Below are 19,254 nucleotides of genomic sequence, written 5' to 3' on the forward strand. Positions count from 1 at the left end.
CTTATATTTCACCTCTCTCCTAACTATACTTCAGTTCTGCCGAAGGGTCGTGAGGACTCGAAACATCAACTGTTTTCTTCTCCACCAATGCTGCCAGACCTGCTGAGTTTTTCCAGGTAATTCTGTTTTTGTTTTGGATTTCCAGCATCCGCAGTAGCTTTTAGCCTTTTGTTTTTAACCAAGTCTATCATGCCTGTGCTCGTTGACCTACATTGGCTCCCAATTAAGTAATGTCACAATTTTAAAATTTCTATCCTGGATTTCAAATCCTTCCAAGGCCTAGTCCCTGCGTATCTCAGTAACTTACTTCATCCACACAACTCTCTGAAAAATCTGCACTCCTCTAATTCTGGTTTCCTGTGTATCCTTGATTTTATTTGCTCCATCGTTGACATCCATGCTTTCAGTTGCTAAGGCCATAAGCTCTCCCTCCCTAATCCTCTCCACATCATTTCTCTCCTTTAAGATGTTTCCTAAAACCTCTCGCTTTGACCAAACTTTTGGTCAACTGCCCTAATATCTCATGTGGCTTGATTGAAAGTTTTGTTTTATAATGCTCCCATGAAGTGCCTTGGGATGTTTAACTATATTAAAGGCAAATAAGCTGTTTTAGTTGTTGCACCCACCTCGCCAGGTGTGCCTCAAGCTTCTCAATGAGCTCAGAGTACCACACCTGGTTCACTACATTTCAATGAAGCATTCTCATTTCTCTCTTCTGTATAACTACATTGGTTCCAATCTGAGTACTTTATCTTTGATCTATATCATATACTTTCAGTCTGTTTTGATCTCTGAACACCTCTCATTTGCTCTACTGTTGTAACTGCCTCCATGAAACTTGCTTTGTTTTTTCCTGTCGAAACCATACTTGTTCACTTAAATACCACGTGGATTTTTTCAAAGCGGGAGCCTGAAACATTGACAGTAGCTTTTATCTAATCTCTCCTCCGCTCCATATAAATTCTTACTATTTCAAGAATTTTTCCTTTACATATACTTTCTTCCAAAATGTATCACCACTTTTTTTTATATACTGAACTGTATCTGCTAATTCCCTGCCCATCCAACCAGTATACATCATATTGCAATCTATCACTTTGCTTGACACAAATTTGCTATATCCCCCGGTTTGGTGTCAGCAACAAACTTTGATATTGTTGCTTCAAATGTTATGGGGAAGATCATTCTGTATCTCATGAGAGAGGACTGAACACAGACCCACCTTCTTTCCACATCGCTGCAATTAAGGAAAATTCCTTCGGTTCCTAGACTGGCTTTCCTCCTTCCAGCCATCTCCTGATCCACACTAATTCCATGCACCAACCCTGTGCGGAGGGGGGGGGGGGGGCGGGAGGGAGGAGGACCTCCTCGTGAACCTGCTCCTGGGCCCAGCCAAGTTGGCTATTCATAGGACCAGGCAGTGGGCAATTGAAGGGGTCGTCCGACCTGACTGTATGCCCCTCTTCCGCGGCTATGTTCGCGGCTGGGTGTCCCTGGAGAGGGAACATGCGGTGTCTGCTGGCACTGTACAGGCCTTCCGTGCTCGGTGGATACCGCGGGAACAGGGGTGTTTATTGACCCTGTTAATCACATTTTGGTTTAATGTTTGTAAGTTTCCTTTAAATTTTGTCTTTGTTTTTGCAGTTTCCCTAATTTAAGGGACTGCGTTTATTTTGTCCCTGATTTTGTTAATTTTGTTTAATTGGTTGAACTCAAAAGAGTTAATATCTTTACCACTGGTCTCTTATGTGGGCCTTATCACATGCTTCTTGAAAATCCAGATAAACCACATTCATTGCAGCTCCTATGTCTAAATCTCCCTAATTTTCAAAGAATTATATACAGTTAAACATGACTGCCCCAATTGCCTCAACCTTTGTCAAGTGCCTCAACCTTTGCCAAGTGCTGGGACCACAGGATTATAAACCTGACAACAACCTAACTAACTCTGTTATATATATTTTCTTTTCCTACCTATTTCCTTTATTTTTAAATGTATTTCCATCCATTGCTTTATCTCTACCTTTTAGCCTATTTCGATCCCTTCCCCTCACCCCACCCCCCAATAGGGCTATCTGTACCTTGCTCGTCCTGCTTTCTACCCTCAATGTCACCTATTAGCACATTTCTTAGTGCTTATATTTTTAATTTTTTAAAATTAAAAAATTTATTTTTATATTACCACCGTTAACACCTCTTTGTCCTTTTGTCTATGACATCTTTTGGCAATCTCCACCTATCACTGGCCCTCTATGCAGCTCTACCTGTCCCACCCCCCTTAAACCAGCTTATATTTCACCTCTCTTCTATTTTTCCTTAGTTCTGTTGAAGAGTCATACAGACTCGAAACGTTAACTATATTCCTCTCCACAGATGCTGTCAGACCTGCTGAGTTTTTCCAGGTATTTTTATTTTTGTTTTGGATTTCCAGCATCCACAGTTTTTTGCTTTTAACTCTGTTGTGTCCTGATTATCTCAGCTTCCCTTTTTGAACAGGGTTTACAATCCTCCTCTCCAATATATAGAAAATAATAAATCAGAACATTTGTTATTGCTTTCCTCAGGATCCTCAGATATAAACCAGAGATATGCCTATTTTAAGTTTAATATCTTTAGTCCAATCTCACAGTAAACTATATGCCGCACTAACAGTTCTGAAAAAATATTCAACGTTTCACAAACATGAAGGTTTGAAAAATTGGATTTAATTCATTAAAACAATACAAATTAGGGGCAATGTGATAGAAGTGTTTAATATTTTGAAAGAATGGAGCCTGGTGGATAGAAGCAGACTGCTTCCAGTAGATGAGGATTCTAGAATGAGGGACCAAAGATAAAAGGTTAAATATAAGAGTTTTAGAATCGAGGGCACATTCAGTTTGTGGGTGAGAAATTTGGTTCTGAAATAGTGTCTTAAACTTAAATCAAGGCAATTACAAAGGAATGAAGGCTAAAGTGGAATGGGAAAATAGGTTAAAAAGTATGACAGTAGAGAAGCAGTGGCAGATATTTAAGGAGATATTTCATAACTCTCAACAAAGATATATTCATTGAAAAAGAAAGACTTTATGATAAGGATGGCTAACTAAGGATGTTAAAGATGGTGGTAAATTGAAAGAAATTTGCACAAATGCAGGTTAATTAAGGAAAGCCAGCATGGTTTCTTAAGGGAAAAATCGTGTTTAACTAACTTGGAGTTTTTTGAAAAGGTGACAACGAGGGTTGATGAGGGCGCTCCTGTTGCTGTGGTGTATTTGATACAGTTCCACACAACAGACTTCTGAGCAAAGTTAGAGTGGAATAAAAAGGACAGTAACAATATGGATTCAAAATTGGCTGAGTGACAGGAAACAGCGAGTAGTGGTTAATGGATGTTTTTCAAGCTGGAGGAAGGTTTGTCATGGAGTCTGCCAGGGGTCAGTGTTGGGACCCATGCTTTTCCTGATATATATTAATCTAGACCTCGGTGTACAGGGCACAATTTCAAAGTGTGCGGATGATATGAAACTTGGAAGCATTGTAAACTGTGAAGAGGATAATGTAGAACTTCAAAAAAAAAACGGGCAGACAGGTAGCAGATAAAGTTCAATACAGAGAAATGTGAAGTGATTGATTCTGGTAGGAAGAACTCAAAGAGGCAATATAAAATAAAAGGTACAATTCTAAAGGGGATGCTGCCTTCATAATTGAACTTTCTCATCCCTCGTCCATTCTCATGAATCTTTTCTGCACTCTCTCCAATGCCTTCACATCCTTCCTAAAGTGCAGCACCCAGAACTGGATGCAATACTCCAGCTGAGGCCGAACTAGTGTTTCATACAAGTTCAACATGACCTTCTTGCTCTTGTACTCTATGCCCCTATTAATAAAGCCTAAGATATTGTATGCTTTTTTAACCGCTTTCTCAACCTGTCCTGACTTTCAATGACTTATGCACATATACACTCAGGGCCTTTTGCTCCTGCATCCCCTTTAGAATTGTACCTTTCACTTTATATTTTCTCTCTGAGTTCTTTCAAAATCAATCACTTCACATTTCTCCGCATTGAACTTCATCTGCCACCTGAAGTCTGTTGTGTGGTACTGTATCAAATGCACCACATCAATAGTATCACCCTCATCAACCCTCACTGTCACCTTTTCAAAAAACATGATTTTTCTTGCTAGTTTTCTCTCATACTCCAATTTCTCCCTATCTTATTGTTTTTAAGTCATCCTTTGCTGTTTTCTAAAATCTCCCAATCTTCTGGCCTACCACTAATTTTTCACAGAATTACAATGTTGCAGCACAGGAAGAGGGCCATCCAGCCCATTGTGTCAGCACAGGGTCTCCAAATGGGCAGTTTACTTAGTGCGATTCCACCCCCCCCCCCCCCCCCCCCCGCCTTCCCCCCATAACCCTGCAGATTCTTCCTTTTCAAATAACAGTCTAATTCCCTTTTGAATGCCTTGATTGAACCTGTCTCCACCACACTCTCAGGCAGTGCAGTCCAGACCTTAACCACTTCCTGCATGGAACACTCCCTGGTCCCTAGAGGGTGAGACGTGGGAATTAATAATGGGAAACAAGGAAATGGCAGAGACCTTGAATAAGTTTTTTGTATTTGTCTCCATGATAGGAGACACAGAAATCATCCCAAGAATAGTACAAAAACATGAGATAAAAGGGAAAGAGGAACTTAAAACAATCACGATCACTAGAGAAAAAGCACTGGGAAAACTAATGGCACTAAAGGCTGACAAGTCTCCTGGACCTCATGACCTGCATTTTGGGGTTTTAAAAGTAGTGGCTGCAGACCCAGTGGATGCATTGATTGTAATTTTCCAAAATTCACCAGATTCTGGAAAGGTCCCAGTGGATTGGAAAACTGCAAATGTAACACCTCTATTCAAGAAAGGAGGAAGACAGAAAGCAGGAAATTGTAGACCACTTAATCTAACATCTGTCATTAGGAAAATGCTAGAATCCATTATTAAGGAGCTAGCAGCAGGATATTTAGAAAATCATATACAAACAGGCAGTCAACATGGCTTTGTGAAAGGGAAAACATGTTTGACGATTTATTAGACATCTGTGAGGATGTAACAAGGATGCTGGATAAAGGCGAACCAGTAGATGTAGTGCATTTGGATTTTCAAAAGGCATTCGATTAGGTGCCACATAAAGGTTTAGTGCATAAGATAAGAGCTCATGGTGTTGGGGGTGATACATGAGCATGGATAGAGGATTGGCTAACTAACAAAAAATGAAGAGTTGGGATAAATGGGCCAGATTCTCTGTATCCTCTTCACAGCTTTCCTACCTATATATGAAACATATAAGATTCTGAGGTGGCTTGACGGGGTAGATGCTGAGAGGATGTTCCCCTTGTGAGGGAATCTAGAACAAGGGGCCACAGTTTGAAAATAATGGGTCTCCCATTTAAGATGGAGATGAGGAGGAATTTCTTCTCCCAGAGGGTCATTTAATGTTTGTAATTCTTTTCCACAGAAAGTGGTGGAGGTTGGGTCATTGAATTTATTCAAGGCAGAGTTAGACAGGTTTTTGATCAACTAGGAGTCAAGGGTTATGAGGGACAGGCAGGAAATGTGGAGTTAAGTCCACAATCAGATCAGCCATGATCTTATCGAATTGCAAAGCAGAATGAGGGGCCAAATGGCCTTCTCCTAGCCTTATTTCTAATGATCTTAGAAGAAACTTCTTCACATAGATAGGAATACACAAACATTAGGACACAAGAGGCTGCTCTTGGATCATGCCTGATCATCACCTCAACTCCATATCCTATGATGCTCTCACCAAAGAAAAGTCTATTTATCACAGTCTTGAAAGCTCCAATTGACTCTCAGCCTTCAGGAGAGAGTATTCTAAATCTCCACTACCATTTGTTTGAAAAGTACTTCCAGATTCCATTCCCCTTGTTCTGGAGTCCTGCACCAGAGGAAATAGTTTATTTGCATTTAACCTGTCAAATCCTTATAACATTTTAAACACGTCCATTAGGTCACTCCTCAACCTTATAAACTCAAAGGAATACAAGCCAATATTCTGCATCCTTCAAATCCTGGTATCATTCAGTTAAACCTGCACAGCAGCTTCTCCAAGACCAATACATCTTTCCAGGGGTGCAGTGCCTGGAACTGAATATAGTGCTGCGGAAGGAGTCTGACCAAAGCTCAGTACAACTAAAAGAATTGTGGAGTTGTGAGATTCAGTTATAAGGTTAGAGTTTGACACAAAAACTATATAGACCTTCAAGATTAGTTTGAATAGGCGGATGAAAAAGGGTGGAAGAAGTATAGGAACAGAGCGGGTTAGTAAGATCAGAACTATTTGCTTGCACGGAAGGCAAACACTAAGTAAGATGGAAGCAGAAAACCTGAAGGTGACTGTTGAGGATAATGCCTTTACAACAACAACATGTTTCAGAGCACGTCTGTTAAATCTGAAACATTAACCCTCTTCTTTTTGAGGTGACCGGATAGGTCAGGTAACGGATTTGTCTTTTTCCGCTCAGCTGCAAATTCATATGTTAACACTTCAGGTGACACTGGCCCAGGCATGGGAACAGGAGGAGGCCAATTTGTCCCTCAAACCGGTTCAGGCATTCAATGAGAACATGGCTGAACTGTGACCTAATTCCCTTTTATATATTTGGATAATAAAAATCTAGCAATCTCAGGTTTAAAATTAACAACTGGTCTAGCCTCAAGTGCCATTTATAAAACAGAGTCCCAGAATTTTGCCACCCTCTGTGTGTAGAAGTACTTCCTAATTTCACTCCTGAAAGGTCTGGCTCTAATTTTTAGTCTATGCCCCCAGACCCAGGCTCCCCAACTAGCAGAAATAATTTCCCTCTCTTACCTGATGAGTTAAAAGAAAGACTTGCATTTATATTGCGCTTTTCTCAACCAGCATTTTACAAACAATAAAGTACCTTTGAAGTGTAGTCACTGTTGTAATGTAGGAAATGCAGCAGCCAATTTGGACACAGCAAGCTCCCACAAATAGCAATGTAATAATGACAAGATAATCTGCTTCTGTGATGTTGATTGAGGGATAAATATTGGTCCAGGACTCCAGGGAGAGCTCCCTATCTCTTCTTCGAAATTGTGCCATTGGATCTTTTGCATTCACTTGATGGGGATGGGGCCTCGTTTTAATGTTTCATCTGAAAGGCAGCATCTCCAACAGTGCAGCACTCCCTCAATACAACAGTGAAGCATCTGTCTTTATTTTTGTGCTCAAACCTTGGAGTGGAACTCGGACCCAGAACCTTATGACAAAGTGTGGTTCAAAAAGCCCTCAACAGCAGAACTGGTGAAGGGAGACTGTGCATCTCACCGGCTGCCAAAACGGAAGAAAGCGCCAGTGGCAAGGTGGCCCCTTTCATTGTGGCTTGACATGTCACCAAAATCTGATTACTAACCCATCAAGATTGTGTGGACAATGATGGCACCGTAAGGTTAAACTCCACATTAAACAAAGTCACACATAAGCTTCTACCAGGTCCCGTGTTTCAAGTCCCAATGTCTTAATGATAAGGCAGAGCGACAGCAGAGAAGGAAGCAACTCCTACACTCTGGACCCCACTACTTTGTGGGATGTCCTGTTCCATGTGTATAAAGATCTGTGGGTTGAAAAGCAGCCTGTTCAGTCACATGAAGACCCATGGCAGAAATCAGAGACCCTGAATAGACATCATCCTCGAATTGAGGGACAGCCAACAATAGCTGTAGCATGCCTAAGCCCTTGTATTCATTCCTTTAGATATTAAGGCCAGCAGTACATCAGCCTTTAGGGTTATTTTTTGTACCTGTACATGACATTTTAACGATCTATGTATCTGGACTCTTAAGTCTCTCTGGATCTCCACTGTTTCTGTTTTCATCATTTAGAAGGCACTCCATTCTATTCTTTTTAGGTCCAAAATGGATGACCTTATATTTGTCTATAACAAAATCCATTTGCCCCACTTTTGTTCACTTAATCTCTTAATGTCTCTTGGTAATTTTATGCTTCCATCTACACTTGGCTACGTCTTTGTGTCACCAGCAAACCTGGATTTGCAGCTTTTTATCCTATCATCTGAGCCATTAGTAAACAGAGTGAATAGTTGGGGCCCCAACACAGATCACTGCAAGACAATTTTTTAACACAATTTGTTTCCAAGCACAGGTGGCTCCTATTGAAGAAAACTGTCCAGGACAGAAGCCCCTATTGAAACATGGCTGAATTGCCTGAGTTTTATGTATTGGCTGCAGAGGCTCTTTGAGTTAAACTAAGAAGTAGTGGCAAATCAGGCACATGACTGCGGATATATTACAGGCTGTGTTTGCTACCAATGCCATGCATGCATAGTTGTGTGCTGATGGCAGGCCTGGGTTATCAGCTGCCATATTTTTAGGGGGCAATGTACAGCAGGACGCATGCACGGTCATCACTGGTAGCAGGACGGTAGAATGTTCTGAATTTCTACCCTGGACTGACAGCGATGGATTTTGGAAATTCCTTTTACAGGGGCTTAGAAGGGAAGGACTTGCAGACGGGAAACTAAAATCTTTTCCTTGTGGGGTATTTTACTGCAGTTGGTCAGTGTTTCTAAACTCTGTCTCACTATTCCAGCAATGTAAGTGGATTGTAAGTTGCTGTGAATCCTCGTCTAACACTTGTGTGACCATCTTGCATTGGCAGAGACCCAGTGTATATTACAACTCACTACACAATGAGCAGCAAACGCAGCATAAAGTTTGTAGACAAATTCAAGAGGAGATTTCACAATGAAACAGGCAGTGCTACAACAGGTCAAATGGCCTTCTGTGTTGTTAACTTGTACAGCTCCAACAGGAAGATCAACCATAATCTTACCTGTCCAAAAATATACAGTGATAAAGAAAACGGTTAAGGTGGAAAAGGGTTTATATCTAAAGCACAGGAGGTTAAATAAGAGATTTAACAAAAGTATTCACCATGGAGCCGTTGGCCAGAATGGCCTCTTATTGTGCTGTATGGTTGTAAGATTCTATCTTGTGTTCAGCACTGTATGCTCAGCTAGCTGCAAACAGGGAAATAAGAATCTCTTAACCTGCTTCAGGGTAGAGAAATGAAGCAAGTGGGTGATCTAAAAATAGGGGAGGCCTTAGGGAAATAGTGAGCAGAATGTAATTAGGGTCAGGGTAAGCCCAGAAGTAGAAATGTCAAGGGCAAGACAGTACTCTAATTATTAACAGGTACAGCAGTCTGCACTGACCTTTCAAAGAACAATAATGTAACACCTTCTGCATCCTGGGAAATCTGCATATCCAGCAAAGGCCTGTATTTCTCAGGCACCTGGACTCCTGTCTCTATTTCCGGGTTTCATCAGGAAAGAGCAAACTCATTTTAACACAATTACCCCACAGATCTACAAGATAAAAATATACAAGACTTTCTCTCAGTCTCTCCTCAGCCTTCACACTTGTTATTACCTAAAACCTACCTCTTGATTTTCCGAGTTTCTCTTTGGTCACGTCCTACACCTTGAACTTTAACTAGCTTTTCAATTCAAAATATAGAGTGCAGCTGTCACTGTGTACCCAACATGGAGAACTGCTTTGCTTTTCGATTGTGCAACTGGGCATGTCTTATGTTTACCAATAGCTTTAAAGCCATGTGAAGAAATTGGTTGATGTGACTGAGAAATTTAACAGCTTTTTGATTTCTGGGTTCCATGAGTCTTTCAAAATAAGCATTTCCTGTAATGCGTAACAATTCCCAATTCCAGCCCTGTCTCAGCCCATTTACCTCATCCATACCTTTGCTACTTGCAGACTGGACTATTCCGATGCCCTCTGGCCAGCCTCCTAACCTCCATTCTTCGTAAATATCAGCTCATCTGAAACTCTGCTGCCCGTATGGTGGCTTGTGCCACGTCCCACTCACTCCTCACCACAGTGCTTGCTGACCTTCATTGGCTCCCAGTCTTCCAAAACCTCAAGTTTAAAAAGATCTTGTTGGAGCTAGAATTTACTCATGGCCTCCCCCACTTTCGTCTCTGTAACCTCTTCCCACAATTCTATCCCTATCCCCTCTAACTCCTTATTCCTCTGGCCTTTTAGGCACCTCGCACTCCCCCAACCTTCACTCCAACATTATTATGCCTTTTCTGCCTAGGCCCCATCCTCTGCAATTCCTTCCCTAAACTGCCCTGTTTCCTACATTACAACAGTGACTGCATTTCAAAGTAATTCAGTGCTTGTAAAGCACTTTAGGGCGTCATGAGGTTGTGAAAGGAGCTATATGAATGCAAGTCTGTCTTTTTCATTTGAATGTAAGTTGTTGTCGTTCCTGCCCATGAATTATTCATCCTTAACCAGAGGGGCATGTGGAGAAACAGGTTTGCCAGTAATGCTGATAAGTTCTTATTAGGCCCCAACCAGAGTACGGCGTCCAGTTCTGGTCACCACACTTTAGGAAATATATGAGGGTCCTTGAGAAGGTGCAGAAGAGGTAGACCAGGGACTTAGCAACAAGGGTGGAGAAGCTGGGGTTGTTCTCCTTGGAGTAAAGGAGATTGAGGAGAGATTTGATAGAAGTGTATAAGATTATGACAGATCTGGATAAGGTAGATAAGGAAAAACTCTTCCCATTAGCTCATGGTACAAGTTCTCAATGACACAGATTTAAGTTTTGGGCATGAGATGCAGGGGGAATGTGAGGGCAAACTTTTTTATGTAGCGAATGGAAATGACCTGGAATCTGCTGCCCATGAGGGTGGTGGAAGCTGAGGCCATCAATGATTTCAAAAGAAAACTGGATGAGCAATTGGAGGAAATAAACTTGCAGGCCTTCGGGGATAGAGCTGGGTAATGGAACTGACTGGATTTATCTGCAGGGGTGGGCTGGTAATGGCTTGATGGACCAAATGGCCTACTTCAATGCTGTAAATAACTCCAGGAAACCTTACGATATTATGGGAAAGCGGGTTCTATGAGTAAGTGGATGTACAAGCCTCATACATAGAAAATATGTAAAAGGGTGATAACCTGGGGAGTCACAAAGATTATAAACCTGTCCATGATAATGAAGAGCACATAGCTACAGCTGAGATTGTTTAACATATAAACATTTCATCTGTGTCTGCAATTTATACTCTGTCAACAACTTGCACTCACATTGTAATTTTAATGCTGGAAAGCTGTTGATTAATAACCTCTTTCATTGTGATTGTAATAACCTCTACACACTGTTATTCTCAACTTTTAACTTCATGTCAGGAACTGTGCAAACCTGGACATAGTGAATGAAGTAGTAACAGTTCAAGCATCTACCTTTGCCTTCAGTTTAGATGCCATAACCAGTTGCTTTTAGGTTGCACTGTAAATTTCCATAGCCCTGTATCAATCCTAAACTAATCCAACTGCTCTGCTCTCTCCTCATAGCCCTGTATCAATCCCAAAAGAATCCCATTGCCCCATTCTCTCCCATTGCCCTCTATCAATCCCCAAACTAATCCCACTGCCCCGCTCTCTCCCCATAGCCCTGTATCAATCCCAAACTAATCCCACTGCCCCGCTCTCTCCCCATAGCCCTGTATCAATCCCAAACTAATCCCACTGCTCCACTCTCTCCCCATAGCCCTGTATCAATCCTAAATTAATCCCACTGCTCTGCTCTCTCCCCACAGCCCTGCATCAACTGGTTATGGCATCTAATCTCACTCGGAGAGAGAGAGATTTTAAAATAAAATAGAATACAACACTGGCTACTTAGAGACCTTTTCCAATCCTAGTAACTGTCATCAAATTTGCTTCATGTTTGTTAACCTATATTTTATCCACGTACCCACATTTTTCCAAGTGAGACTGAGCTAACCCGGGTGGGAATGTTGCTGTATGTCAATTTTTACCATACCTGTTGGTGCTCTTTATGAAGTCCCTCACGTCATCAGGCAGGATGACCCGATGTTCTCCCATGTCACGGTGATTCCCAAGCACACAGACTGGAATGTGGTCAGGTACCTTTGGAAGTTCTTTCATGATATAACTGAATGTCCTGCAGAAACAAAGGAGGGAATTAATCAACACACCTTCTGCCTCCTGACTGAGCCAGTCCTTATACGTATTAGTGTTGTTACTACAATGTTGATCTGGTAATCCAGAGAAGAAAGTTTAAATCTAGAAATTAAATAAAAAGCTTCTATCAGTAAAAGTGTCGGTTAATGAGTTGATTGGTTAATCAGTTCGGTATTGATGGCAATGTGGCAGCAAGCAGGAGGGCAAAGGCCACATTCTCCGATCACTCCACCATGAAGCAAGACTCTGAGCCAGGAGGAAGGTCTTAGAAAAAGCATCCCTTAACCACGTGAGTTTGGAAAAAACATCTAAAATAAACTTGATGAAATATCAATCCTTTTAGATGCAGCAGTGGGCCTTCTACACATTAAAACACCAGAAGAAACCAACCTCAGCAAATATAAAATGAACGAAAGCAGTCATCAGATGTTCTGGCAGAGACAGAAGTGGAACTGGAAAAGCACAGCACAACTTCAGGAGTTTTCAGATCTGGGTCTCCCAGTCATCTTTAACATGGAGGAGCGCACACTCAAGGTGGGGGGAGGTGGTGCTGTGAGGAGATGAGGGGAGGTGAGGGCCCATACTCAGGGGTGGGCATGGGGTGGGGCAAGGGGTGAGGGGAGGGCAAGGGAAGTTGCGGGGGTGGTAAGGAAGTTGAGTGGGAGGTTAGGGGATGAGGGGTTGTGGGAGAGGTGAGAGGTGAGGGGCTGAGTGGTTACGGGGGACTGAGAGAGTAATAGGGTGAGGAGTTGCGGGGACGTGAGGGATTGAGGGGGTGGGATGAAGGGTTGCACCCTCAGTGTATTCAGTCATGGTGCTGTTTCTTGATCTGCTGTTCAAACCTACAGCGAGCTGCCATACACCAACACATCAGTGAGGGTCACATCTAGAGCAGTAAGTTCTACGTTCACAGAATCACATACAATAGAGATCTATTGTGAATTTTGAAATATGCTTACCACTGTTTGGTGATGTCAAACATCATGATAACACCATTACAGTTCTTGTAGACATCGAGGAACTCTGCATCCAGAGCCAGCTCTGCATCCGACTAGCAACAGGATATAATGAGAATTAGAATGTCATAGAAACCAATTACATTACACAGCACACTGAGACGTTAAATAAACATCAATTAGAATCTGAGTAACTGTGTTCAATCCTGGACACAACACCTCAGGAAGGATATGGTATCCTTGGAGGGGGTACAGTGTAGGTTCACCAGAATGATACTGGGGTTAAAAGAGTTAAATTATGAGGATAAATTGCACAAACTAAGTTGAAATGTTGATGATTAAAGGATTTGATAAGGTAAAAACTATTTCCTCTGGTGGGAGTGTCCAGAACCAGGTGACATACCCTTAAGATAATGCTAAGTCTTTCAAGAGTGATCTCAGGAAGCACTTCACACATGGGTAGTGGAAATCTAGGATACTCTCCCCCAAAAACTCTCTGGAGGTGTCAACTGAATTTTTAATAACTGATAGATTTTTGATGGGGTTAGGTACCAAAGGATATGAACCAAGGTGGGTAGATGGACTTAAGGTCCTGATCACCCATGGTCTCACTGAATGGCAGAAAGGGCTTGACGAACTGAATGGCTTCCTTCTGTTCCTATCTAACAGCAGCTGCATAAAGCAACTCCATTGGCTATGAAGCACTTTGGAAGGTCCTGCAGGAATGAAAAGTGCCGGGTATGTTCTGAATGATTGGTGAAGGAAGCACTAGCTCCTGATAGGAATTGTTTCACAACCAACAAGATGCAAGAACTAACCACAGCACAAGAACACATCTCCTAGTGGCTATTTTGAGTGAATCAGTTTGGGTGAGGCAGGTAATAACCTGCCAGAGATAAGCCACATACAGTATCCCCTTTCAGAGAGCAATCTAACACACGACTGTTAGGACCAGAAACAATCATGCACAACCCAAAAAGCCCAACCCATTCTCAAAGGGAAACCTCACTACACTATGTAAGAGGGCAATCAGAAATCTCTGTTTTCCCATTTAACAAGCTCCTTTAATGCCTATGGTTTAATGACAGCCATGGAGGTGTCAGTTGTGGGTCAGTTCATAGCACCCTCGCCTTTGAATCAGAGGGTTGTGGGTTCATGTCCCACTCCCGGAAACCAAGAACTGTGATTGTACTCGAAAGAGTTGCAATCTGTGACTGTTGATAACTCGAAAGATTTTTTTAATGACAGCCATCAGGGAATTGGCTGAATGCCAGGTGCAAATAAGCTCTCACTTCAAAGCAAAGGTGCTGGCTTTGTTCTACACATAATGCAAGGTGAAGGTGCTTGGAGCCAAGCATATATAGGTTAATGCCCAGCATCTGGCTGAGGTTCAGCAAATAAATGGGCACATGATATGTTTGTCGAATTGAATTCATCTTTGTTTCCCTGTGGGCCAGTTTGAAGTTCAATTTTACCTCTTGCAGTGACCTGCAGAGCTGGTGGGAATGGATGCAGAGACTCTCCATGATGACTGACCAATCCTTATTTACCAGCCACATTGTGGGCATCGGTCTAGGTTAAGTATTATTAACAATGAGCCAAGGGCTGTGTCTTATTTTTGTACTTGAGGTGATACAAGTTAAAAGGCCCAACCTTGAAGTCATTATCCTGGAACTAACAGTTTGGGCTAGGGATTGTAAGGCCTAAATGATCCTTGAGCTAATAGACACACAAGAGCATTCAGTGCAGGAGGCAGCTATAGTGCTAGCTATAGGTCACTCTTGTACTGGTTTTACATCGTATTATTGTATTGCCTTCCCCCTGACCCATTTATAGACTGTCATATTATCCAATGCTGTACACTGGATGTACCTCTCACCATGTATAAAATACAGCAGCTCAGACTGAATATACCAGGCTGGTCAGGTACTCAGCAATTCTTTAGTTTCACTCAATCCCCTCTGGTCGGGCCTTCAGAACAACATGCTTAGGAGATTCACTGGACGAGCCAAATGCATTTCTTTTACCCCAAGCTTTCATGTGTTCTGATCGCAGATTATTCATAGTTCAGATTATACAAAGATCCAATGAAGGATATTATATGGGTTTTATACTTAAAATATAGCAGGATCTGGCCCATATCTACCACCTTTGGCTGACTGAGCTTGGTGAAAATGAAGTTAACCCAATGTCTCTATCTTCTCTGTCTAATCCCCTCATGATTTTGAACTCCTCTCCTCTCAACCTTCTCTTCTCCGAGAACAATTACAGCTTCTCCAATCTATCCACCACATAACTGAAGTTTCTCATCCCTGGAACCATTTTCGTGAATCTTTTCTGCACCCTCTCCAATGCCTGCACATTATTCCTAATTTATTCATTATTTCAAGTAATTTGGGGCATTAGTTCTACCTGAGCATATTTATAGCATCTATTATAAACAGTATACCATGCAATTAAGGACTCGTCTACATTGGGGGAAACAAGCTGCTGAGGTGTCAGCTGTGGCTCAGTTCATAGCACCCTCGCCTTTGAGTCAGAAGGTTGTGGGTTCATGTCCCACTCCCGGAAAACCAAGAACTGTGAATGTACTCGAAAGAGTTACAATCTGTGACTGTTGATAACTCGAAAGAGTTACACTCTAGGCTCAAGGAATGTCAAACCTGCTTCAAGCAGAGTGAATGGGACATGTCAGTTATTGTTAAACACGCTCAACTTAATAACCTTCACATCCAACTCTAAGCTTCTCATCCATCACACACTGGCATACAAGGCACGCCATGGAGATCTACCAACATCACACATCCCTCAAGACTGCGACCAGTGACATTTGGCTACCCTTACTCAAGAAACACATAACCATCCATTCTGCACAGCATACCAATCAGCAGCAAGAATGGTAATGTTACAAAGCCTGACATAGCCTGACCAATCAGCAGTAAGATCCTGTCCATATTCCCATCCTGCACTCTATATAACTACCTCTTTCACATGTCCAAGTCATTCCTGTAGACGTCAGGCAGAGGACGCTATCCAAAACTTTGAGGCTTACCAGTTCTTCCAAGGATTGTTTTTAAGGTAACAACTGATCTTTTCAGAGCAAAAGTTTACAATGTGTAACCGTAAAAATAATCTTACTCCTCATTGTTACCACTCCCACCTTGAAAATCTTCAAAAGTTTTTATGGCTGATGTTGTGCTGGCTTCAGTGCAGCTCGACAGACTTGCCTCAGCCAGGGATCTGACGCTGCTCCTGTTGCACAATATGAATGTAACCACGCTTTGACTGGTGCGTGTACATTTGCTGGTACAACAACAGGATTCAGAGGTATGTATTCCCAAAGCTTCAGTGGCAGTAGGCAGAGCCCTGGACTATATACAGTTCTTTCCTCACTTTCTGAAACAGAACAACTGAAATACCCCTCCAGAAGCACAAGCTTTATGCTCTGCTCTCTGAACCATGCAGAACTGAGATTCAGAGCTTAAATCCCCAGTCTCAGCTCAAATACGGAGCTACGCCAATTTAAGCAACTTCTTTCCAGTGAACTGGACATGCATGGATTACACTGGTGATCAGGAATGATGAACACTGTGCACTCCTGGACACGAGGCTGAACAGATATTGCATGTGTTTCTCCAGCGTGTTAGTCACTGGAAAGGGACCCTGCAAATTCGAAGAATCAGTAGCAACTGAATGCAAACTAACTTCAGCACTGGAGACTCATGCAAACAACTGAGGCTGGAAACCACAAACTTCACTAAGAGACACAAATACAGCCATCACATCCACTCCCAATCTTAGAATACATGAGTCGTTGGCTAAAATAGTATTTCAGATCTTCCATTATGGTGGAAACCATTGAACTGCTATCAAAAGGAACCTTACATGTATATTGTAAATGACCAAACGAAGAATTTGGTGTATGAGATACACAGTGTATCTTATACATCTCAGACACACCTCAGATCTGGGATACTGCAATAACTATCTGTAAGGCAATATGCTCATGTCTTTTTAGAAATATCTGCAAAGACTTCTAATATGACAGAAGACTTTGCAGTGTGTAAATTTAAACTGGAGGCTACATTCGGTGCAAATACAACAACTTCTATGCCAACTGATACTTACTGCCACATCTTACTGCTGGGAAGAAGAGCTGGACTGACCATATTCTTCAAAGCAGCTGCTGCCAGCTCAGTAAAAGTCGGCCTCCTTATTCAATGATCTCCCTCCTGGGACATGTCTACATGGCAATGATTACAATATTCCAGGTAATCTTGCATTTCTGCATACAAGGGGGTTCAAGACCAAGTGTGGTCTTGAGGTGGCACTCAGTCTCGTTCTGAAATCATACAAGCTATCTCTACTTCCATATAATATTCATATTTATTATTGCTTATAGCAAAACTTAGTTCAGTTGTGGAAGCAAGGAAGCAAAACTGCAGTAAGTATTAGAGATCCTCTATAGCATAGGCCGAGGTGCTGGGAGATGTGAAAATGAGGTGCTGTGATGCCACTAATGGCAGGAGGGTGTAATTATTGTGGCAATCGGAAGTAAGGATTATTAGACAAAAATGGATGGGGAGGGAATGTTTGCAAATATACTAGAAACAGTGTCTGAATGAGCTATTCAATACATCGATATCAGGGTCGCACTCTACTCCAATTCTAAGTATATCCAACAGTACCTCTTGTGGATCATTCTCCAGTTTCAAGCCATCTCCTTTTTTCCGACTTTTACCTAAACAAAGGCAACAACTGGTTAATGGTTTTAGAGTAGCAATTTTCCACCAAACTACAAGAGCCCATCTGTACCCCATTTCAGTACCAGCGAAGAAACATTAAAGAACTTGAAGCTTTCAGTTGCAAAACAACTGCAAACATGAAGCATCTGTCTGCTACAACTGGGTCCCATTGTGTTCTATTCCACTTTCCTTTCCATTACATTCTTCTATGTTGATAATATGCTTTAATTATATCATTACTATATGTTAATATTTCCACTTTCTGGTTTTCTTGATCATTTTTAACAGATTATAGTGATGGAAGATTGAACATTAAGAAACAAAATAAATCTTCCTCGATACTTTAGATACAGAGTAAAGCTCCCTCTACACTGTCCCCATCAAACACTCTCAGGACAGGTACAGCACGGGGTTAGATACAGAGTAAAGCTCCCTCTATACCGTCTCCATCAAACACTCCCAGGATAGGTACAGCACAGGGTTAGATACAGAGTAAAGCTCCCTCTACACCGTCCCCATCAAACACTCCCAGGACAGGTACGGCACGGAGTTAGTTACAGAGTAAAGCTCCCTCTACACTGTCCCCATCAAACACTCCCAGGGCAGGTATAGCACGGAGTTAGTTACAGAGTAAAGCTCCCTCTACACTGTCCCCATCAAACACTCCCAGGGCAAGTACAGCACAGGGTTAGATACAGAGTAAAGCTCCCTCTACATTGTCCCTTTGAGCACTCACAATGTAGGCAGAGCGTGGATTCGATAAAGAGTAAAAGCATGCTAATGCAAGTTGGAATCAGTTTCAAAACAGACAAACAGGTTTAGTACTGGACTGTCACTAGGAATTCAGAATAACAATCTCTCCATAAGAACTGGGTAAACCCCATTGTTTAATGCCACATTCTCCTGCAGATTCCACTGGCCCATCTGCAATCTCCGTTCAGAGTATTTTGATTTAGAAAAAGTACAAGTGGCACGGTTTCAGTGCAAAGACAAGTTTTCAAATTTCCAATGTACAAACATTCTATACACAAAATAAACACAAAAGCCCCCAGTTGCCTTTGTTTAGTCTGTCCCTGATAACTCAGAATTTGTGGTTAAATTAAACACTTAGGACTCATTTCATGTGAGGAATTGTAAGTAGAATCTATGACCACCTCCAGAAAAACCCTTACCATCAGGTAGGAAGCAGTGTAACTATTGAAAAAAGCTTTTCCATGTTATCTGCTGTCCTTCCCACATACTGGTTTACACCCCTCAGTAATTCTAAACTCTTGTCAATTCGGGTCAGGGAGGCAGCAGGCAACTCATTCTCAGCCCCACAGAAGGGAGTTAAACCCATTTCTCCCACCCGAAATGCACCTGCAAGAAAGTGTGTAACTACATCTGATGGCATCTGGTCAATCCTTTTGTTCTTTAAACATACCGGGCTCAGTAACTCCCCCTGCACCGAAGTCTGATGCTCAGTACTTCCCCCTGCACGGAGTTCCAATACTTGGTAA

At 42.0% G+C, this 19,254-nt stretch overlaps 1 protein-coding gene across 1 annotated transcript in view; it reads right to left on the reverse strand.

The window, feature by feature from the left end:
• Positions 1-19,254, reverse strand: part of LOC144685684 (rab-like protein 6) — a 121,240-nt gene that overhangs the window by 64,348 nt on the left and 37,638 nt on the right. Inside the window, 3 exon segments of the mRNA XM_078550467.1 lie at positions 11,894-12,034; positions 13,014-13,105; positions 17,699-17,751. Coding sequence (XP_078406593.1) covers positions 11,894-12,034; positions 13,014-13,105; positions 17,699-17,751 — 286 coding nt within the window.

This window comes from Cetorhinus maximus, chromosome 10 (genome assembly GCF_964194155.1).
Source record: "Cetorhinus maximus chromosome 10, sCetMax3.hap1.1, whole genome shotgun sequence".
In the NCBI taxonomy this organism is placed as follows: Eukaryota; Metazoa; Chordata; class Chondrichthyes; order Lamniformes; family Cetorhinidae; genus Cetorhinus; species Cetorhinus maximus.